This window comes from Limanda limanda, chromosome 6 (genome assembly GCF_963576545.1).
Source record: "Limanda limanda chromosome 6, fLimLim1.1, whole genome shotgun sequence".
Lineage (NCBI taxonomy): Eukaryota > Metazoa > Chordata > Actinopteri > Pleuronectiformes > Pleuronectidae > Limanda > Limanda limanda.
The window spans coordinates 21,966,750-21,991,883 of NC_083641.1; the positions used below are offsets into that span (position 1 = coordinate 21,966,750).

Below are 25,134 nucleotides of genomic sequence, written 5' to 3' on the forward strand. Positions count from 1 at the left end.
CTGTCAAATCTACATAACCGTCTCATTGTAACGCGGTTGTAAGCAGAGACGGCTTTGAAAACTCGTCAGCGTGTTCCAGGAAGCGCTGGCATCTCCTGTTTGAGACTCTGCAGCAGAAAAACCATCACGTTCACAAGCTGTGTTTGGAGAATAAAGACTGAACAGACATGTTCTTTGAAGCATCATGTACATTTTTTGTTTCCTACTGGCACTTGAATGCACCAACAAGCAGAATTGTGCAGTGGCCCCAAGAGCTCGTAGCACTGCAACTTACGAAGAGACAGGAGAAAATGGAGTAAACATCTTCATCAATTTGGTAATACATGCGTTGCAAATACTCCCAGCACAGCGAAATACTCACAACACAACCAAATACTTGCAACAAAACCAAATTCTTACGACACAACCAAATACGCACAGCACTATCAAATACTGGCTTCACAACCATATACACAACTTAATACTCCCAACACAACTTTGGTATTACATTCATGTTCATTATCACAATCTCTTTGGGTTTTTAACCAATTAAAAAAAATCAGACAAAAAAGGAATGCATAATTAATGCCAACAGAAATGACACATTTTAAAAACAGTCGTTAAAACTAGAATTAAAATCCCACCCAAAATGAACACTGATTGAATACAATTGCTTGGCCACAACTACATTCACAGATGACTAAGTATTGACACATGAGTTAACAAGATCATTTCCACTATGTTTTAAGACTTAATATCAAAATGTACATTCAGGAACTGTCGGAAATGCTAACGTCAGCTAGCTTAGCCACTTCTGGTGAACTTTTAGACTAAGAACACGTTGGAAATGACCTCGTTTTGAGTGTGAATGTCGGGGGCTTGCAGACATTTTGATTTTGACACCACACAAGCAGTAGGGATGCATGTTATGTTTCTTCTGTTGTTTCATTACGTCTGAAGATGAGTCACTATTGTCTTCAATTGTATTGGACCGTACTGCTATACTGTTTACCCCTGAACCTCCAAAAGTGTTTTTTGGACTCAAACACTTCACCCACTCCCCCATCAGCATAGGGGTTAGTAGATAATGAGTGAATTTTCATTTCTGGGTGGAATATTCCTTTAACTGATGAAACATACACAATCCTACGGCCCATGCAATTCTCTCAGAAGAGTTCATGATTCAAGTGAGTGTCGTTGTGTTGCCTTTAAAAACTGCACTTGTTAGTTAGACGTGCCCGGCTTATGACTCCACACTGTATTTCTCTGGAGGACGGTGCTCACTGTAACACCTTTAAGGAGCTGACATCATAAAAAGCTTTACCCGCTATCAAGCAGACACACACTCACTTGAAGTACCCGGCTTTTATGCCACCGCCTCAACACACATTTCTTGAGTTGTTGGAAGGAGTACTGGCAGAATTTTGAACTCGAGAACTTGAAAATGAAATCAAAACGTGTCACATCCAGATGTCTTGAAGGCAGCCGCAAACCGCAAGCAGGGGGGGGAGAGCGCATGAGATACCGTGCGTTACCTTATTCTAAAGTGATCCTATTCCCTCCTGCAGTTTATCAGCCTGCTGTGCTGCTCTGTATCGAGCAGGGAGACAGGAATAGACGGATTCAGGTGTTCCGGGCCAGGCGGGTCGGGCTGATAGTGGCTGATCGTGACAGAGCGCTTTCTGGCGCCCGGATGACCAGCTGTGCGTTTGGATTGGCACATATTCTGTGCAGCTGCCAGATCAGTTTCCAGTCAGCTAACAATGTGGTGAAAAAAAATCTGTTTATCTTGCTTTGCTTTTACAGAATATTAATGAGCTTCAGACTTGTTGTTAAGACGTCTTTGGCCGGTTGTTGCTGTGACAAACAAGCCTGTGTTGTGTTACAACCTAGAGGGCCCGGAAACCTATTTTCTCTAGTTTTACTTATGCTGCAACACAACCTACAATTAAAATCTGATCAAATTAAAACCACCGATTCCTGGCAGATTATGTTTTGAATGATTTAGCTTTTATCTAATCCTTTAGTTTAACTGTTCCATGTGTAATATTTACGTGAAAAGGATCCATTGGCAGAAATTGAATATAAAATAATCCAAAGGATGTTTTCACTAGTGTGTTTCATTTAAATCATACAAATTGTTGTTTTTCCTTACCTGAGAATAAGCCCTTTATATGTTAATACCGTCATGTTTTTTAAAGTAGCCCAGACTGGACAAACTAAACACCTTTTGAGTTTAAATGACAACTGAAGGCTGCCACAGGTTCCCTTTCATGTTTGAAAGGGAAGGGTGGTGAGCTGATTGGTATTCAGCTGCAACATGCAACCTAACCACTAGATTCTACACACTGAACCTTTAATATGGGCTCAGATTGGAGGAATATTGCACCGATTCAACCCTGATTGAACCCTGTAAGAATCAAAAGAAATCTGCAACCTTGGAGCCATTCGCAAAACTGCTAAATTGCTCGCAGAATCACCCCAATGTTTATTGAACATCTTTGATATTTAGGATTTAAAACCGAGATTATTACTTCAGTACTACATCAGCAGAGCCTCAACAGCCAATGAGAGAGACTGGAGCAGCTGACGATGCCTCCAGGTAACGGTAAACATTCTGAGCCGATCGTCAGTCTGTGTGCGACAGTTGACAGGTATTAGAACCGACAGTTGAAATCTCACCTGAAAAATAGATAACTCGTGTTGACTGCATCTTTACGATCATTTCCATCCAGTCTCGTTGAGGCTTTGTGTTTCTGACAGCTCCACGCCACTCTACATTTTGTTTACGTGTGCTTCTCCATGAGGTCACATGAGAGACGTGGACTGGAGCGTCGCTGTCCCTGGAACAATGATATTTAAAATATTCAATAGTGAGTGATACGACATCATTTTCTAATCTTGTAGCCGGAGCGTGTTCATGTTCAAAGAAAAATATCTGTGAAGATTCTCATGAGGTAACCAGAATTTAAAAACACCTGAGCATAGCCTCAGAATTCACGTGTACAGTTTATTAATCATGTTTAAACAGCAAACGTAAAATGAAAAATTACACTCACACACTAGTTTTAAGAGAAGACATTTCACAATTGCAAACATTTGAAAATATGTGAGTCACAACTTTAAGAGAAAATGTTTGATTTTAGTTCCAAGCTGTAATATAGTTTAACTGACACACAAGCATTTTATCTGAATCCAGTTCTTTCGAGCTCTGTTTAAACATGTGTTGCAGCAACTGTTAAATGAACTGACATTAAAAGAAAGCTTCTATATTAATACGACACCAGAGAGCATCCGCCCACCTTTTTTATATAATATGCAATGGTTAGAGAGCAATTTATCACTGTGCAGCGCACTGAGGCCTGCACACATATAAATTATAACCATAATTATAGACTGTAGAATGGAAAGCACACAAGAAAGAGACTTAAAGGTCTTAAAGATGAGTCTAACCAGATTCCCACACAATTTATGGATAATGTATTAATGGACTTTTATTTAGTTAAACTCTAAATAAAATATAACACAGACAGATTGTCTTTCAAACTTTAACCTGTTGATGAAATAAAATTGAAAAATAAAACCTTTGGAGTTGTTGTCGGGTCCAGGGACACTAGCTCCTCTTTAATACTTTTCATGCGTAGTTGATAAACTTTTATGATTCACTGACATGAAATATAGTTTCATGGTGCAGACATTGATTAAATGGGTCAAGATCGACATTCCAACAAATAAGCAAACAACATCAACATCATAAAGCTGAGTGTCAGATACAGAGACATCAAAAAAGACCAAGATCATATGATGTGATCGATTTCAAGTAATGGGGAATTTGAGTTAATGCAGCTAATAGAGTATTAAATGTTGAAATGTGTGGCCTTTAAAGTAAAGCAGATATTGTTTCATCATAATGTTTACACTGTAGTGGTTTGGACCATTTTCAGAGTAAAAAGAGGTTTTGCCACGAGCAGAGCATCATTTGCATACACTGCTTCTCATTTACTCCCCGTCTCTGCTGCCTTTCTACAAACGGAAATGTGAGATGTAGTACTTTAACTATCGCGGCGTGGGAGTCAGTTTATCAGCGAGTGCGTTTAACCACTAATAAAGTTTCATTTCAAGCCTCAGCTGTGAGGGAATCCGTGCAGTTCTCCCTTTGCTCTACCTTTAATTATCTCCAACTTTGTGCTAATCCCCGTTTCCTCTAGACAAGATAACCACATGGTGTTTATTAATCGGCTCCACCATCGTCCCAGGGAAGACCACGATACAGACTCCCACTCCGCTCCCACCCGCCCACGCACTCGCCCACACATTCAACTTCCACTGCAGACAAATGTGACTTTTTCTATTTTTTTCTTCCCCCCACAGAGGAAAACTCTTTGTAAAGAAAAGTGAGCATTTCCACAGGGGAAGTAAAGCATCCACAAGAACAAGGGTTGGTTGATTTGCCTCATGGCTTTGAGTCATATTATGTTGAGGCCCTGAGAGGTTTCAATGACTGAACTCCTTCTTTTGCCTGACAGGTTTTCTTGATCTCTATGTTCACTTTATTCACTGTGGAAAATAGTTGTATTAGGTACTGGACAAAGAAAATAAACTGAATGAGGAATTCCAGGCAACTTTAAGTTTGTGGATCTGTTTTTGACTTTCAGACAGAAAGCAATGTTTTACATTCTTTCATTTCAAACCAACAAATTGTTTTCTTGTGACAATGACCATGAGTTCCCCTTACACAGGGTGAGGCGTCATTTATTTTACATTATTCTTACTGTCACCAAATCCCATGAATAAATCAAACCGGCAATGTATTAGTCCAAAAAGTATGTTCTGACTTCCCCTTGGGATTCAGCCCCAGGCTCTTTCATTACTGAAAATGTAAAGCTTTTAAAACAGGGGTATGAAATACTGCAGACATTACTCAAACAGGAGAGAATAATGAATCTGCTGAGGACTTTATTCAGGTGCACATCAATACACATTAGGTGCAGAGTGAGTGTTTACAGCAACAGGACTGAGTGTGAGGGATCGAGTTCGAAGAAACGAATGAAAGAAAATGTGATCCAGCGTGACACTGAACACGAATGGAGGTCTATCATACAGAGGGAAAGGTGAAACGATCAATCAGTTGTAGTATAAATGTATTTTCATTTGTTTTAATGACAGTGGGAAAATTATAGGATATTTCCCCCCTTAAATAATGTGTTTTAAATTGCCTCCACCTGACCAAACCGTAGCTAAAGCTGTGTTGGAGTACAAAATAAGAAAACTCATTCTGTAGGACTGGGATAATGACTTATTTGATCATTTAAGTATTTAGGATGATTTATTATTTTAATATTTACATTCCGGTTGTTCACCCCTGCACGTTAAGACATTTCCTCGTTTATATTAATGATTTATTTCCATTGTCTGCTCTTTGCAAAGCACATTTTATCCCTTTTAAAACTGGCTGCGCACACACACATCAAGTTTGTTATTTTGTCAACAGTGGGAGCTCAGCGGAAAGAATCACTTTGGCAAACTTGGCGTGTTTGAGTTTGGGCTTTCGCCATTATAGCTTCCCATGGTTCAGTGGGACCCGGTTTAACCTCTGAAACGGCCCAACCGACGCCGCTGCCTGAGGCTAGAGCAGAACGGGTGGGCGAGAGGGAGGGCGACATGGTGAGGTGGTAGCGTTTGTGCTGGTGAGCGCACAGAGGTGTGAAGATAATAGCCCCAATGGGGAGATATGCAAGTCGGGGGTGCTTTATGAGGCCTGGGCAGTCTGGTGTGAAGGAGTCCTGCTTTCGCAAACAGAGAGTGAAACTTATTCACTTGTTTTACTTCTGGATCTCTTTCGCTTTCTCTCTTACCACTTTTGTCATATTATTAAAAATTATTATTATCTATTTTATATTTTCTTCAAAAGCATTGCCATAGAGTAATTAACTTAGAATTCTTCCCCAAGGTTCAAAAGTTTTCTGACTGTAACAAAGAAGAAAGCAACTCACTCCTCTATATACTTCATGAAATACAGTATTCAGCGACATAATAATAATTACAGCACTTCTCTCTCCTCACTCTCTCTTCTGTGTCTATGTGTTTTTCTCAAGGTGGTCGTTCATTAATATCATTTTATGTTCAAATGAAAACTTACATTATCGCATCTTTAGCATATTTACCGCAAATGTGAAGGTTTTATATATGAAGGTATACATCTATTTTCAGAAAAAATAAGTATCATTTGTACGTATTAAACATACTACATTGCTCAGACAGAAACCATTAACAAGAGAAATGACTGTGTGTTCGTGATTTGATGAAATGAAAATTAATGATCAGGAAAATGGAGAAGAAAAAGGTTTTCGTGTGTTGTGCTGCTTTCCCCCTCAGGCTGTGATATGTTCTAACATAGTTTAACAGTTTCTATGGCAATACGCATATTTTTGTAAAAGTGAACATTGAATTTTGTTTTGGTATGAGGGATATTTAAGTGTTTATATTTGTAAAGAACATGGCTGTAGTGTCTCTGTACAGGCTGAGTAGTGGAGCAGGAATGGTTGCTCTCTTTCCTATCTGGCTGTTGGCAGAACCGAGTCTGTTTTCTCCGGGATGTCGAGTGGCCACCAGCCTCGGCAGCCAGACCGTTTGTCTCTCTCAGTTTCCTCACACATAATGTGCCAGTTGGTATTTTCTATTCAGTTCTAAATAACATAGAGTTGTTTTGTTGTGCATGTCCAGTGGCTGATGTACACGTCTTCATCTTTGGCAGTCCAGATTGTGCTAGAGGAGCTGAGGCCCATGTCCAGCTGGCCGATGGGATTTCTCTCCTCTCGGCGAGCTTGGGTGTTTAACCCTGTGGATTTGGATTCAAATTCGCCAGTTGCCTGCATTGTATGGTGCTTGGTGGTAAAGTGGTTTACACTGTCGACCTACGACTGTTAGAGTCCCCGTTGTGGATTTTCCTAGATTGCAGATTTCTGGCTGTGAGTGTGCATGTGAGTGTGCATGTGAATGGCTGTTTGTCTCTATATGTTGGCCCAGCGATATGCTAGGTGTGCAAGGTGTACCCCACCTTTTGCCCAATGTTGGCTTGGATTGAATAAGCTCCGCCCAACAATGTCATTAAATTATATGATATAATATGATATATGGATGGATGGATAGATACTGCATTATATTGTCTCCCCTTTACTCTCCTCTCTCTCTATACCGACGACCTCCCTGTCCCATGCCTTCATTTCTCGGCCTCTTCCTCCATCTTTCAAATACCCCACTCGCAATTTCATGTGTAAACAAACCCCTCACTGGCCCTCTCTCTCTATCTCTCTCTCTATCTCTCTCCATCTCTCTCTCTCTCTCTCCTTGACTTTACTTCTTGTTATCAGTCTTCAAGGAGAGATGGGGCTAAAGTGGCTGGAGGGAATCATGTTTCATCATCCAGCCGTATGAACTGAGATGGAGCCTGACGTCTGCTTTAGCCGTGGCTCGTCTGACTAGCATGTCTGTTGTGAAATGTTCCGTGAAATATTAAATAGGAAGGTTTTCCTTTCTGGTCCAACGTCGCAAGAAGTTCAAGGGACCAAGTCATTACATGCAACGTGAATTAGTCACAGGCCATCATCGGGAGCGGGGGGGGGGAATAAACCACTTATCTGTGGAACGTCTGCAGCAAGGCACTTAGCTTTATAAGGAGAGAAGGGAGGGGGGATTGGTAGTTGCATGCACACTGGCAGCTCAGAGGGGGGGGGAAGCACACACGCACTCTCTGAGTCGTGTGTGTGGTAGGCCTCCGGAGGGTTCAGGTTTACAGTGGAGAGGGAGGAAAACAAAATAGAAAGTGAAAACGGCAAAAAGCAGGAGCGCTCACGACAGGACACATCGTCACGACGTCTCGAGAAAAGATCCGGTGATTTGCCGTGACCCTTATTTCTACCGCATGGATAAAACACAAGCATGTGGGTAAAGTAACCCAGGGAAGAAATTCAATATCGCGTTGTGTGTTTTTCAGGTTTTTGTTGATGGAACTCTTTGAAGTGATTCTTTGGTTCGGCGTTGGGCTTTTTTCCGGTGACTCACAAAATCCCATAAGCTGCTATAGTATCTCTAACGGCCAGACCGGGGTTTCTTTAATCACAACTAGACAGTGACTATGTTTTATCCAGCGAAGCCTCCTGCTCTGTAGCTCGGGGAAACAACCGCGGAATCAATTAAACAGCAAAGAGGAGGGAGGAGAGGAGTAAATAATGGCAGAGACAGGTCATAAAGAGGAACAGCAATTTGCATGAGTCAGAGGGACATTAAGTATATCAATTTATAGAAACGAGGCAGGTAACAGTCAGGAAAACACTGCTGGTTAGACTTTAAGACCATTCCACGGTGAGGGCTGGTGAATTCCTCAGGATTTCAAACTCAATAAACAGGTATGAGAGCGTTTGCTGCATGGAGCCACAACAGGGACTCAAGGGCAACTCTAATACACTGCAGAGAATTGAGCGAATGGAACGATAATAAGTTATCATCCTCAGCTGGAGCCGGACTATATGAAACCAGAGAGAGGCCGAATGAAGACAGAACAGTGGGGCTAGAGAAGTGGAGGAACCAAAATGGAAGCCAATTGGGAGCGAAACAATTCTGAATGTGATTTCATGACAATTTGACATGACGAGGAGCAGTTACCCCCCCTCTTGCATTGTGAGAAAGTTGCAGTGAATGCTGAGCGTGTGTTTGCTGGGGGGAGAGAGAGCCGGGGGCCTTGAAGGTGATAAGCCCTGTAGAGGCCCACTACATTAATAAATTAACATTACACCAGGATCAATGGGGAGCCTCTCAGGGTCTGAGAAACTAGACTTAATGAAATGGGATTACTCTCTTAAGATCAAGGTCTTCCACTTCTATTCTGCCCCTCAGCTGCTTTTCGCCTGTTGTGTTTTCTCTCTTCGCCCACTTCTGAAGAAAACACACAAATTCTAATTATGACCACAGTCTGACAAGGCCCCTCCAGTCAGCAGGTTTCAATACAAAGTTTCTCTGGAAATGTGAAAGTGCTGCACAGCAAAGACGGCTCATGGTTAGAATGCTGGTGTCTGTGGGGGTTTTTCTCAAGGTTCTGGCTTCTCTCCACTGTCCAAAGACATGCAGATTGGAGTTAGGTTAACTCGATATTGACCATAGCTGTTTATATGATGGGCTAGGGACCTGTCCAAGGTGTACCCAGCCTTTCACCCAATGTTAACTGGGACTGGCAGCCTTAACAAGACCCTCAGAGGATCAGCCAATGGGATGGATGGACGGAATTTGAGACCATGCACTTAAAAGCTGTCCTTTAGAAAAATAGCAAACGTTTCACTCTCATATCTTTAAAATTCCGCTGAGAAACGTTGATCCACAGCATCGGCATCAATGTGTTTAGCTATTAGTTTATTTATCAGGAGCCAAGTGCAAAAAAAACATTAGGCCGGAGTTAGCTACTGTATATAGCTCATTTGCATCAGCTGTCCCTGGGCAGGATGATATACAATCTTTTCAGGGGTCAATGTCAGCGTCAATGCCAACGTTAACTGCTTCACAACAACAACAACACTGGGGAATTCCAATTGGAACAACCAGGAAAATAAACATATATGCCTAATAGAAACTTCACAGACCTCTGATCTGTGTTCAGCACTTTCGTCTAATCACTCATAGTTTCTCTTTCAATACACTATTGCATTGTCATTGGTCCTAAGACTTAGAGCAGCATACTCAGCAGTATATTGGTGATTGGATTGCCTGTTTGGAAAATAGTGAGCACGTTCAGTGTACTGAGCATATGGATCAACAGCAAAACTCACAGCATTAAATCTTCAGCTAACGGCCATAAGTAAACTGAAAACTATTTCAAGAGCATACCTTAAAATATTCTATCACCTGTTTCATATAATATACATTACTGAACCAAAGCGTATTGCTTAGTTCATCATTTATAAGTCTGCACATATATATTTCTTTTTACACTCTGTATGTATGCATCACTGTCTAATCTATTCAAACCTTCATGCACACGTCTGTCTTTTAGCTCATTCCTCTGTCTTTTAGCTCACTCCTCTGTCTTTTAGCTCACTCCTCTGTCTTTTAGCTCACTCCTCTGTCTTTTAGCTCACTCCTCTGTCTTTTAGCTTGCACTTCCATTACATCCTTTAGTCCTTTTGGTCTCTTGGTCATTCGGCCTTCTCTTGAACTAATGAACCACGGTGCATCATGCTTTTCCACTTGATTTCACATCTCTCTTTGCCTCTTTGAAGCCATTAGTTAAGACTGTTGAAACTCCCTGTATGTGTGTGTGTGTGTGTGTGTGTGTGTGTGTGTGTGTTTGTGTGTGTGTTTGTGTGTGTGTGTGTGTGTGTGTGTGTGTGAACATCTTTACATACACGCAGCACCAAACTCTCACCTGCTATGAATAATTGATCAGTTGAATATAGGGCGCTTCAGGTTTGTAAGCTGAAGCAGCAGGAAGGTACAGTTTGTCCTAAGAGAGTCATGTAAGAGGAGGTGAAGACCAGTGTGGTGGAAAATGCCGCCTCTCAGGTGAGGTATGTAGGTCTATACTGACCTGATGATGCCAAAGGAGGAGCTGTGCAACTCCTAAATCATTAATCCGGCTTTTAGTGGTATGTAAAAGCATTGTCTGTGTGTGTATGTGTCCAGGGTTAGTGAATGTTATATCTACACATGCAATTTTAAAGAGATGATTCAATTCAATCAAGACAATGTGCGATATTAAAAATATGAGGGCGAGATAGTGGAGCACAGAATTGTTGATAACAGGAAAAACGCGCCTCTGAGCTAAGAAAACACTCAGCAACACAATTTACCGCCATTATTTCCTGTTGACAAGCATTGGCAGCACAATAACAACTCGACAGCTAAGACCAATTGAACATTTGTCCGGTAAATAACATGAAATTATTTGTGTTAGCACACGGACATTGTTAGGTCATGCTGCAAATTGCTTGTGATGATTGTAGCGTTTGAGCCGACAGGTATCTGAAATGAAGGACAGCCAAATAAACATGCAGAGCAGATTGGGATACATCTGCATGCTACAAGACTGTTTGGATCATTTTAAATAGAATAGATAATTAGATTTTTTTGTGTCAGTGGAAAAAAAGGAAATAAATGTTTGTTTATTTCACTTTTGGCTGCAGCCTCTCACTGGCCATCCTGCCTTTCTGAGCACCACGGTAATTTGTGGATTCCATGGGGAAATTTCCCTCTTTGGTTTTGCCCGTTCAACAGAAACATCTCAGCACGGCCTCAGTTAAAGAGCAGCCGCCCTGGAGCTGGTAATGATTTAATACCTTGCCTGGTTTCTTCATAGGACAGATGCTCACTGACACAAGGCTTGTAACTGGGTCACCTGGTGCCGGTGCTACAGATGTGTTCTTTTAACTGGGCAATGAACAGATCTCTAACCTTTTCCTCTCGTTGCTTAAAGATTGAGCTAGGATCGCTGTCATTGATAGTTTTTCAACAATATAAGCAACATGTTTTGATTCTCTCCTTTTCCCTGCTTCTGTCGGCTCGCTGTCACACGGCATCACCACAACGCAGCTGTTACTGTGACAGAGGCACAGGATGAGTGGCAGCGCTGGACTCTGTAGTTGACATTCATGCACATGATAGAACGAGACGCAGCAACCGGACGAGCCGGGCAGACCGACAAGTGACCAGCCTGCTGCTGATAGCTATCAACTCCTGTACTCACAACACACACTCTGCACAACAGAATTTACTGTAGCTAAGAAATCAAGTGTTAATGTGCTTGGATGGAATTGGTCCCACTAGTCTGTAAAAAGGCAAATCAATTAATGGTTAATTATCTACATGTTTAATTTAATAAAAGAATAAATTCAGAGTTTTACCAGATTTAGTTCAGCCCACTAAATCGAGTAGTGACATTAAAAGGCAGTCGCTTAATAGTTACATGTCGCTTACATTATAACCCAGTGTTTTTTTCTCATCTGTTTACTAAGAAATGCTCTTAAACAAAGGCCAAATGTAATCATCTTGTTTTTCTCTTAAGATTTCAACCACTTTCACTAAAGACAGTGAAGTTTCATCACTGATAATATTCAGGTAGAAATCACTCTTTTAAATTCAAGTAGATTTCTATAGTTTGTGAGGCTCTTTTTCTGCCATTTGAGGACTGCTCTTATCAACCTTTTTTTTTATCTATAAAGAAATTAATTAGAAGTTCTTGCTGTAGTTTTCTCATTTAATTAAATTAATGTCATTATCATCTTGTTTTCAACTTGTCATAGAAGCATAAGTGGTACGAATAAGACCTTTTGAACTTAATCAACACATTTACCAGTTTGAGAAGCAACGATTGCTACTTAAATCTCCGTTAAATGAGCATCCGACAGTAGTTTTCTGATTGACTCATCATCATCACACGTAATGACTCTGGCAATACTGCTTTGCTTGCATTGGTGGCAGTCAAAGCTGATTTCCCTAAAGAAAAAACGGCCAAAACAGAGTCTAGAATAACTGGTTGATGATCAACACACAAGGCTTTTCAACACGTATGGAGAAGCTGAGATAATAACACATATTTACTGTCCGTGTTATTGGCAGCGAACGAGACTGTAAAGATTTCTCTCCATTTGCAGAGCTGAAGATCCGACATTATATCAAACACCTCCAAGAGCCGCAGACCATCAACCAGTAGAGATAATTATTAGTCACTCCGCAGATAGGCAGTCCATTATAGATGCTCTCACTTAAATGGAACTATATGAACTACATATAGACACACTTTGGATGATTTATAAAGGTTTGGCAGAACCATTAGTTTAGTTGAGCCGGTGCTGTGCAATACCGCCGAGGGAAACGCAATATATTTGAATCATTTGGCTTTGTGCTGTCATGATAATTTAGTTGGTGGCTGACAGTGTTGGCCCGACAGCGGTGATTTGGTGAGTGTTCCTGTGTACGTCTGTGCTTCGATGGAGTGCGTGTGATGTGTGTGTGTGTGTGTGTGTGTGTGTGTGTGTGTCCTGCATGGCATCCGTCAACGTTTAACAGAATACGGTGGAAGCGTGACGAGTGGAAGACCTGCAGGCACAGATGTGTCTCTCCAAATGTAAGAAGAGTGGAATCCGCCTCTACTTTGTATCCATTAAACTCTGATAATTAAAACCTGGGTTTTAAACATCTGTGGATAGCTGAGCTCACTGCTACCTGCCTCTCTGCCTGGCTCCTTCGGCATCGTGCTTTATTCACCTGCGCACCCTCCACAAATCCTCATCTTTATTCTGTACATGCTTCACATGGTGCAGCTTGTTTGGATGAGTTATTTTTAGGCCCTCTTGATTCCTCAACCTGAGAAACACTGCTGTCACTCACACCATCTCTGGCTTTTTCATGTTTAACTTCCCTCTGGTCCGTTGCTTGCTTTCCTAATGTGTTTATCTGTTGCAAAAGCATCATAACTAACTCTCTGCAGTTGGAAGTGTCTGTTCTATTGAGGTGAGAGACCTCTGTCATAGTTTCCCACATAAACTTCATCTTCTTCTCTCTCTCTAACTCTAAGTTTCTCTCCCTTTGTCCTTTTGTGAAACTAAAGATATTCATCGACAGAGCCACATCATTGACCGGCTGCTGCTGTTCACAATATTAAAACCGCCATAAAGTAGCACTTAGCAGACATAAATATCAATACTGTGGAGAGCACGCTGCTCCAATTAACCCTGACATAACTTGGCACTGTGCTGCCCCCAGTTTACATCTGCTTTAAACTCCAGCCGCTCCCCCGTCTCGGCAGGAATAGAATCACAAACTGTGTTCCTCAAATTTAGGCCAAAATGAGAAAAGAATGTTCAGACAATTAGTGCACAGGAAGTGATGACGACATTGAAGATAGTTGATGATTTGCAGTTGCACAGCACAGCACTGTGCCGACAGACATGGCACCAAAGAAAGGAAAATGGAGCAGAACAACGGCATATAAATCATAAGCATGAGTCCCACTGAGCCGCGATATCTGAGTATTGAAAAGTTTATGAAGAATCGTGATAAGGTGAATAAGGTAAAAGTAAGACTTCTATATCTCTTATTTGTATCTATCACAAGAGAAGATGGAGAAAAATATAATGTTTTTGGATTTTCCAAGAACAAAAACTACTCGTTGATATTTAGAAAATTCACTGTATAGAATAATTACCCTATCAGCTCTGTGTGACCTCATTTATGTGTAGTGTGTCGCCATGAGATAAGAGATGAGACCAGCTCCAGTACAGACAGAAACACAAACACACACACACACACACACACACTCACACTCATGCACCAGAAGGGATATCACAGCAAAGTGATACATTTCAATTCTGCTGCGTTTCTTCGAGACCTCATCATTGTCACTGTTCTCCCTTATTTTACTTTCATCCACTAGAAGAATTGTCAGGGAACCTTTTGAGGCTGTATTGCCTGCAGCCGGGCCGGGGAAAGGCAAATGAGAATAAATCTATTACCTTCTGCAGTTGGCTGTAAAAAAACTAAACAAATATTTCCAGACAGACGTGGTGCTGGTCACAGCTGTTGGCTCGGTCGCTCATGTGTGAGTTTGCTGTTCAATCAGAAAATAATAGAAGTGTGTTTTTTTACAAGTCAGAGATTTCCTTTACAAATTGTAAGAAACAGCTTTAAATCTTTAAAATAAATTAATTAAATAAAATTGCAGTCATTGACCCACACTGGAAATGTCAGGAGCTGATGATTTGATTGGAGCATTGTTCAGTTCGCCGTGAGACCAAAGCTTATATTAACGAAGATAAATAAGCAAGTTTATGTAAAAACTTGTAATTTATTGATGTTACTCCTTATTAATATTGCCTATTAAAGTCTATAAAAAGATGCTTGGGATTGAACATATATTAGAGATCTTAAAACGACATATTTGGGATGTAAACAACTACAAATACATATTTCAGATGTAAACAGATGAGGCACGAGAAATAGAAAAAATATAATAACAGCATCCACATGTTTTTTTGCAGTAATATTTTAGTTAATGTTAATATTTTTTTTTAATAAATAGTCTGATAGCGAAGTCTGGCACGTGACTTGACAGTACATGTTGAACTAACCAACATGCAATGCTTCAAGTTATACAAAATGGCCACTGTTCAGACCTTCAGTTCTAGTTCAACTATTAATTTTATTAGCTAAACATATTAGATTCTGTTTAGACTTACTTTTGTATTCTTAGAAATCCTGGTTCGAATACAAATCAAAAGTTAAACTTGTTAAAAAGCAGTTGGACAAACTATTTAACACAGAAAAACTTTGAGTATTCACATGTGATTACAGTATAGAGTGAAACCTAAATTGGCTCCACAGCGGAAAAGTTCACCAGAGTTTACCATTATTAACCGCTATATGCATGAACATGACCGTAAACACCTCTGAGTGCAGAGCCAAGACGTTATTTGGAAGCAGGTAATAACTGCAGAGAAAACACCAGGGTGCTTATCAGGGTCTTAGGAGAGACACAGGAAATTGAGTTTGTCCAGTCTAATGATGGGCAGAGTCACACAACTCTAGACGTACCGTTTCCCACCTATTAGCAGGGATGTGTTATTCATGAGGGCAAATCTAGTGTGAACTATGTTTCATTGATATTCTACTCATTCCCTTCCCATTGTCTGTCGGGGGACCCGCACCACTCTGTTTTATTCATCTATTTATCCACTTTCTTTCCACTCCCCCGAAGAAAAAAGAGACTTTTGGTGAGGACGGGGTCGTGGTGTCAAACGTGATTCTCCCTGTAAGAAGCCATCACTAGCATCTGTCATCGGTAACCAGTAGGCAGGGAAGAGAGGGTGATGGGAAGCTGCAGAGGGAAACACTTGGAGGTGAACCACTTGTGACGAAAGTCTTAATACAGCCCAGACTCCTACCAGAAATAGATGCACATTTTGCTTTCCAAAAAAATACATTCCCTCTCTTTCAGGGCCTCTTCTATATCCTGCCAAATTCCAACAGGCACCATTGGCATACATATACGCTACGTCGTGTCCAAAGCTATTTTTATAATACAATTTGAGCTGAATGGCTCTTTGTGCCCAAGCACAATGTAGTTATGACACACATTAATTTCTTACATTTCATTTAAGGACAGCATTCCCACACAATACGTATTTCTTCCTTTTATTGCCCAAAAACCAGTCTCCCTATTCAAAGCAGTGTAAACAAGCGTCATTCAGCCTTTTATGCTCGTCACACTGACACAGTCTGGCCCCGTTCGTTCCCAAACCTGATCCACGTGTGCTCCAGAATGTAATGTCTCATTGTAGCTCCAGAAAGCCGCCACAAACAGTAAATACATTTACGCCGCATTGTGTTTGCGTGAATGCAAGTGTTGGCAGTGTACATACATGGGGGCTGGGACCAGTGAGCTGGCAGGTGTTGAAGTCTCCAGTGGAAGCGCATGTTGTGTCGGCGTAAGAGAGAGAACACACAAGCTCTCAGTGTGGCAGAAAAACAAGGAGAAGAGTGTACGCCTCTCCCCAGTCACTCCATCTGCATGCGCAAAAAGACTGAGTGGCAGCATCAAAAGAGCATCCACATCATAAGTTCACTTCTTCTAACGCCTCACCAGGGATGAAGTTGAAAGATTTTTGGTTTTGTTCACAGGGAATGAGAAAGAGACATTAAACTTCATCCGCCATCCTTTTAGTCTCAATGTTTTTCCCCCACAAATAGAGCGATGTTTGGCAAAGCAGTAAAAACAGCCATTTGAGAGGATTAGATTAAGCAGGGTAAAGAATCTATTACTTTGTCCTGACAAGCCGAGCAGAGTGAGAGGCGAGGAGGTGCATCCTCATGTGTCCAAGATGATTAGCAGATCACTGATTCAAATTGTCTCACTATCTAGGCAGCATCTTCATTCTCATTCCCTTGCTTTTCCCTGTGTCTCCCGCTTATCTGTGTGTCTCTCACCTCCTCGGATAATTTCACTATCTGGTACCTAATTCCACTGAAGTCATGCATGAGGAAAACAGTTAATGGAAATAGTTTAAGGCCCCGGAAAAAATATAATTTTGAGAGTGACAGGAGATCAGATTGATGAATAATGGAACATCCTGGATGAGTTCCTGCACAGGCAGGCGATTGAAACAAGTATCATTTCATCTCAGAACAAATGTAAAAAGCTAAAGGAAAGATTAAATTTCCATCATTTTGTGCATTATTAATAAAAAGAGGAATCTTCTGTGAGGGTCAGTGGTGTAATAAAATGTGAACCAACACCAAACTAATAGACAGGAGAGCTGGGTCCCAGGTTCCCAGTGGCTGCTGCTTCATGCAAATATTCCTCAAGGAGCGACTGGGAAATTTATCGTGTCTTTTATTACTTATTTATCTGCTTAATAAACCAAACATGTAATTCACGAGAGTAATGCAAAACGTTTCCCTCTATTTACTCAAGTCAATATAGGTGCCAGGCTTGATACATCTTCATGGGGAGTCGGGGGTGCAGTGACAAAACAGTCATACATTCTTGTTTGGCCTTGGCAGCCGGCAATATAGAGGAGATGAAGGTTATGACATTATAATGAAAAGTCTAAATAAAGAGCTCTCGTGGAAAATCATGGGGCTCAAAGACAGCGTTTCACCTGCGCGTGAGCACACACTCAAATTAAAGTTTCTGACAGTGTTCAACCGTGAATAATCGGCTCATTTAGTGGGCACAGTTCTGGTTCAGGAGGATGCATACATTTCCATTGTCGCCCGGCGGAGGGGTTTAACAAATAGGATTAGATCCGTGCCCGAGCACACTCCCATTCAGGTGACATGCAGCTCGGCGCTCCGGCTCCGCGGCTAGACCCCGAATTACTGTTAAAGGTCAGTGGAGTCAGACGCTGAATGTCACAGCTTAGCCACAATTTGGCAAGAAAATACATTCAGATAAATACGCCTGTCTCTCGGGCGGAGAGTAATTCTGCAGCTCCTGAATTCTGAGCATTAAGACCCAGGATTACAGGGTGAGTTCAAAGGCACAAAGGCATATCGATTAGTGGCAGTGAATCAGGTCCGTGTCACGCTGTGAATAGTAAATTGAGCACAAGACAGCCAGGGGTTGTCAGATGGAACATTCGTGATGGTGGCGGGCGAAGGGGGGGGGGGGGTTTGAGATGTTCTCATTTTAGATTAGACTGTGGATAAGTCACATATCCTGTCTCAGGGTTCTGGGGAATCGTGTCACCGATCAGAAAGCGCCTCAGAGCAGCTTACTACAAGTTTAAATAAGTATTCCACGCCCCATTTAACAGCTCAAACAGACTGATGACAGCGCCTTCTCTCTGCAGAGTAGCACCAATGGACTCAGGCAAGAGATTGGACGCTTAATAGTGAATCTCCCTGAGGTGGCAGAATATTGGAGGGGATAACTGTGCCATGAGTTGAACAGATAAGAAAGAAAATGTCTCTGCTGTGTGAAAAACAGAAACGCTAAATGGAATTGTGACAAGAAACACATCCTCGACTGGCACGGAATCACATGAGGAATCAATTTGCAAATTAACAGCTCGGCTAATCACAGGTTTCTTGGTGCTCTTGTATCCTGACCTGACTTCAGCACATACTGTAATGTTCATGTTCAGCCTGGATATCCAACTGTTCAGGGGTTTGCTGTGATATTTTGTGCAGACCTTCATGAGCATGAAATTCAGATGTGTGGTTCAGCTGCATGTGCTGGATGGATTATCATGAGATTTGCTGCAGATATTAAAGCATCATCAGAGGATCATTAGTGATCCCTCGACTTCAAACTATGATTATGTTAAACATGGTATATTTTTCTCCTCCTAGCATAGATAAGACTCTTGAGTGTTATTCATTTAATGTTTCTTCTTTCCAGGTTCTGAGCTATACCAGAAGGCACTAAGTTTAACTTTCAAGTTAAAAAAGGGAACTTAAATTCTTTCTCTCTTTCTTTGTGTGCAGGCTGCGGGCTGGAGTTCCTGCTGGTTCTCTGCGGACTTGAGTTTTCCTGGTCCTGCCCTCGTCACTGCATCTGCTACACCGCACCCAGCACCGTCTCCTGCCAGGCCCACAACTTCCTGTCGGTCCCTGAAGGCATCCCTCCCGACAGCGAGCGCATCTTCTTACAGAACAATAAGATCCACCGCTTGCTTCGGGGCCACTTCAGCGCCAACACAGTCACTCTGTGGATTTATTCCAACAACATCACATACATTGAGCCCTCCACCTTCCACGGCTTCACGCTGCTGGAGGAGCTGGATCTGGGAGACAACCGCCACCTGCGCTCCCTGGCTGAAGACACCTTTCACGGCCTGAGTCGGCTCAATGCGCTGCACCTGTACCGCTGTGGACTCAGCTCGCTCCCGAATAACATCTTCCAAGGCCTCAGAAACCTGCAGTATCTCTACTTGCAGGTAAGCTCGATGCTTCTGGTTCAGTGTATCACTAAGACCTAGTTGGGCTGTCACTCAATGTGTAAATAATTCAAATTCATTCAAATACAACCCATGTATTCTCTGTTTGAGGATACATGTGTTTATGTGCATTAGGGATGTCACAACACCCAAAACTTTGTTGTCGATTCAGTTAACATAACATTTCCACAATTCTCTACACCCAGTTCGATAGCATGGCAAAAAACTAAAACAAAACAATGAATCCCATTCGTCTCTCTGTGCACATTGTATATGTTCTTTAACAGTTCCTCTTAAACCAACTCACATCTTAAATGTACATTGAAACTATTGAAATACAACCACAATCATACAGACCATTGTTATGTCCAAACGATAAAATACTTATTTCAGCGACGTGTTATTGTTAATCTCTCATGATTGTAAGTGTGTTCAGTCGAGTTACTTTGCAGTAGTCTTGGGCGCATAAGAAAGAAAATAAACTGAGATCTGAGAAATAAAATATAAATCTCTTCATTGAGATTCTGTGTAATTTGCCTCCTACCGCTCTTTAAATGGCACAAACATCCACACATTATCAATTACTATTATAAAACATTTGTGAACTCTCTCTGACCCTTTTCAGAATTCAAGGAAACCTGGGTTACAAACATGTTGAATATTTAATTAGTTCCTGTGTTTAAACTGTAGTCCACGGACAAACAGCACAAACTGATTTTACAGTGGCGTGCAGACAAATAACCAAATACCCTTTTTATGGATTTTCTTGGTTTACTGCATTCACTAGATTAAGAGGGAGGAAAAAAAGCATAGTTTTGTAAAATATTCTGTTCATCATTGTTTCTCTGTAGACATTTTCTAACTCACAACTTAAATGTACATTGAAACAACTGAATTACAACCAAAACCATAAAGACCCTTTTTATGTCCTTACGATAAAATGAAATGTACCCTGACATATTTCAGTGACCTGATTTTGTTACTCTCTTACGATTGTACTTTAAAAGGTTCGTTAAACTTAGATTTATACGAATGCTTAACGTGGCCTGCAGGCAAACTATTAAAGTTACAGTATAACAGTACAATATTGAAGTGAAAAATACTGCATGATGTGTAATTTGTGACTGGATTCTCTCCTCTCTCCTCAGGATAATCATCTGAAGTTCCTGCAGGATGACACATTCATGGACCTCCACAACCTGAGCCACCTGTTCCTGCATGGGAACCGTCTGTGGAGCATCAACCAGAACACCTTCCGGGGCCTGCGAGCCCTGGACCGCCTGCTCCTGCACCAGAACCAGATCGAGTGGGTCGACCGCCTGGCCTTCCATGACCTGAAACGTCTCACCACCCTGTTTCTGTTCAACAACTCCCTGATCCAGCTGTCCGGACAGTGCCTGGACATGCTGCCCGGCCTCGAATACCTGCGCCTCAACAACAACCCCTGGACGTGCGACTGCAAGGCCCTGACGCTCTGGGAATGGTTGAAACGTTTCCGAGGGTCGACCTCCTCCGTGGGCTGTGAGGCACCAGCTGATTTGGCCGGGAAAGACCTCAAAGAGCTGCGCAAGGAGGATTTCCCCAACTGCTCCCCAACTGTTCCCAACTCCGAGTCCAGAGCCCAGATTAACAATTTATCTGGCACGGTGAATCCGTCCCTGAACCGCAGCGTGGCGGGGGACTCTGGAGGGCAGACCCTCATCGTGCACCCCTCCAGGCCCGGCCGCTCTCGGAACTGCACAAAGTCTCGTAACAGGGTGAGCAAGGGGAAGGGTGACAACGAGGTTCACTCCAAGGAGGTCATGGCCGACAAGGAGGATTCCTCCCCAGACTTCACAGACGGGGGGAAACACGACCACACGTCCCCAGACGGCACCGTCACGAGGAGGAAGCACAAGTGCCCCCCCCGGACCACTGTTCGTCCCCCTAGTGGGGTTCAGCAAGCCAACAGGGCAAGCTCCTCCCATTCCTTACTACATGTCTACGCCCTCCTTGTGGCCTTGATAACAGCAAATCTGGACAATATCCTCCGTTGACCTTCAGAGGGTTTTGCTAATGCTAATAACAAAAAAACACAGCCCTCAGATCCTCTCTTGCTCCTGCACTACAAGGCCTGTGTGTCTTATGTGTGTGTGTGTGTGTGTGTGCGTGTGTGTGTGTGTGTGTGTGTGTGTGTGTGTGATTATATGTGTAAATGTTGTGTAGGGAGCTTAACTGTCCAGACTGAAAAAAAAATCAGCACAGAGACTCGCAGCACAAAACTTTGGAGGGACTGGGAATGGGAAGATGAACACAGACCAAGCTTGCACTGCCACTGAAGCCAGAACAACTACATCTCCATGTGTCTCGTCGTCCAATCTATTTTTGTAACTCCTGTTTTTCCCTCGGCCGGAGCTCACGGAACCAAACTGTTTGGTGAGAAGAGAGCGACGGATAGGAGATGACAGAGCACGAGAGGGAGAACTTGTTGGTGAGCTCCGAGACAGAGGAGCTTGGTCTTTAAGTGCTCGGTCCAGCTTTAATTTTCAGTTTGTTAGTCGCTGTCAAGAAGCTACGGAGCTGTAAAGCCTTTGGTATCGGTCTTTTTCTTGGTCTCATGATTTCTGCCAAATATGTTTTTTCTGTTGCACCCTTTTCTCACAGTATGTCCCAACATGAGTTTCTCATACTCACAGAGGTTCCGTGTGAACTCGGCAATAAATTGTCCGTCAGTGTCAGACATGGGGATGTGTCTCTCTAATGGAAATCTATAGCCACAGATGTATTAAGGCCATAAGTATAACAAGCAGTTTGCTCATACACTGTATGAATCTGTAACAAATGGAAATTGTCATTTTTTGTTTTCCCCAGGTATTGCAACAAGCTTTCTGCGTATTTAACCACATTTCTACACACAACTCTGCCTCCATCTTCACTTTCACCACTTTTCTCCTCCTCCGTGCAACTGAATAATAAGCTGCTAATTGTTTTTTCAAGATGACGGGGAACTGCCATGTGCTATTTTCATTTGCTTGGAAAAAAAACTGTCTCTGGTTGATCAAGCTGTGAATATTGAAGAGTCTGTCTATATCTTGTGTCAGATGTTGTTCATTTAATTTTTTCTAAGACACAAAATGGACCTAGACGACAGGAGCCTTAGAGGCCCGGGGGGGGGGGGGTCAACCGGGGCTTTCTCAGTTTCCCAGTGAGGTCGTGCTGGGCGGATCCCTCCTCGGCACGGGTGTATTTCCCTCATTGAGAACATGAGGAACACAGGTTTTTGTTTTTTTCACGTAACTTCTGAGGAACACAAGAACATGAGGGGGCGGAAATCTGCGTGGACCTAAAATGACTTGTGATGAGAGAGAGAGAGAAAAAAAAGATTTTAAAAAACTGGAGCATGGCAAAACAGGGATGGTGCCGAGAGAATCTTGCCTCTTAATTAAGTGACGTGACTGTCCGTGGACGTGAGGACTTCCAAGACCAAGACAATCGCTTCTGAAGGAGCAAGGGGACGGCAGCACAGTGCGGACAGACAGGCGGACATCTTGTTTCTCCTCTGGAGCGGGGGTGCCTCCCTTGGATCCACGGATAAGACGGTGTTTGTATCAGTGATGTGAACTGTACCATTAGACAATGGAGACGAGGACTTCTTGCAGTGCTGATATTTAATCATTTACTGTATTACTATGACAAAAACAATATCAGTGACATCAATGATGATAACAGGGTTCTCTGCTCCTCCCGCTGTCGGCGGGGGGAGTCTTTACATTGTTTGGATTTCCTGGTGAGATGTTTATTTACGTTTTTGTTTTTTTTCATCGTTATATTTTTAGCACCTTTGCTTTGTCGATGCACAAAATTCCTCACCTCCTTCTTTCTTCTTCGACTGTATGCCTCATCGTCCTCTTTCTTTGCCATACTTCAGTCGTTCCGTAAGTTATCATCGGAGAACAACAGTACAAAAATGTTTATAAAGATATTAAAATCTATATCTTCTTATGTCTACCGTTGCAGTCTGAGTCTGTTTATTGTTGCGCCCAAGGTTTTATGGGCTTACCCACAGGAGGGAGAAGGCATGCATGCTCAATCCCCTTCTCCAGCCTCTCGCTCCTTTTAATTCATTTAAACCAGAAATTGATTCTGTCAGCAAATTTAGCTTTTTTCCCTGCACCCTGTTTCCCCCTCTGTCTTTGCTCTGCCGTGCAATCTGTCTCCACCGATCAGACCTCGCTGTCTAAACAACGGCTTCGTCCTGCAACTCCCCCTGTGCGTATCTCGGATTTATGTGCATTACACAGTGTAACTATTAGAGAAATATTTGCTGCAAAAGGGATTTTATCACCAACACACAGCAAATAAGTACCTGGCCACCTGGGGGGGCGAAAAAAAGGGAAATTCGTGAAGGCTGTAATGTGAAATACTGCAGGTCAATAAATCATTTAAAAAACACTAAGGTTATTAATGAAAGTGTCACATGGAATCTGTAGATATTCCAAGCTATTATTATTATTAATGGGCCTTTAGAACATAAATTCTATTTCCTTTTCTCTAAATATCCCTCACTGTGATGGAAATTGATCCACGAGTAAGTGTTCAATTTAATTTTTTTATTCATATTCTGTTAAATGATAAATGAGCCCAGAAGGACTGGTGATGTGCATGGATAAGAGTGCTGTGTAATTATGTTTAGATTGATAGCTGGTCTCGCAGCTGGTGTAGCTACTCTTACTCTGCATCTTCCAATGCTTTTGCGCTTTTGTTATCATTACTCATTAAATCCCCTCGTTTTAATTGTTTAAACTTTTTTATCCTATGAACTGTGCAAAAACCAAATGAATCAATTAAATTAAAGAGCTGAATCCGATTTTTTTACACTTAAACTTTAACAAATTGGCCTACTCATGCTGGTCTGAGCCCACACTCCAAACCTTGCCAATATTCAGGTTTTAAATATGATGCACACAGTTACAATATAAATATGCTTCAGTTGATATAGATTCAAATAGTGTCAATGTCAATGCCTTCTATTGTGATCATATCCAAAATGGTTTTCTATTTTCCATTGCACTGGTACCAGCTGAATGAATTGCTAACTGGACGTCACGAAAAATCAACGGCATCCTTGTATCCATTTGTAACTATTTACAGGAGCTGATGGGGCGTGGATTCTCTAATAAGTTTGCACATAAAGATCCATTAATGCAAAGTAAAGAGAGGAGATGGAAACATGCACTTACTAACGTGATGGGCACAGAAGTGCATGTCAGAATGTAAGTGCTCATTTCCAGCCATCGCAGCATTGGTTAATGGAACATTTGATATAGACATTTTCATATAGATCTGACAGTTTATTTACTGCAGGGTAAAGAAAAAACAAATTTTTACTTTTAATGAAAGCTCAGAACTGTTTTATAGATTGTGTTTCCAGCGTTAGTTTAACAGATTTATATACTGGCACTTTAACTGATGCAAGGTCATTTTTGATCTTTGGATCAGTTCGTGTGAGAAAATAATCTCGAGGTCACTTTGGAAGTTTCAAACGACATCATGGCTGACAGCTAAACCCGAGACACGACAGGATATCGGAGCCAGCTCCGCTCACTGATGAATATCACGAGATGTGGTTGAAAGCAAAGTCTTATCTTTACGCCTCAACCGGTGTTTCTTACAGCTGCAGCACCTAATGTGATGCGTCATTCCACTTCTTCCTCTGTGTCCACGGTTTAGCAGCTGAGATCTTTTAAACATCACT

At 42.0% G+C, this 25,134-nt stretch overlaps 1 protein-coding gene across 1 annotated transcript in view; it reads left to right on the forward strand.

Moving 5' to 3' along the window:
- rtn4rl1b (reticulon 4 receptor-like 1b) overlaps positions 1-21,436 on the forward strand; it is a 112,208-nt gene extending 90,772 nt beyond the window's left edge. Inside the window, exons 2-3 of the mRNA XM_061072535.1 lie at positions 18,949-19,400; positions 20,549-21,436. Of these exons, the coding sequence (XP_060928518.1) occupies positions 18,949-19,400; positions 20,549-21,436 (1,340 nt within the window). The remainder of the gene's footprint in view (positions 1-18,948; positions 19,401-20,548) is intronic.
- The last annotated feature ends 3,698 nt before the right edge of the window (positions 21,437-25,134 follow it).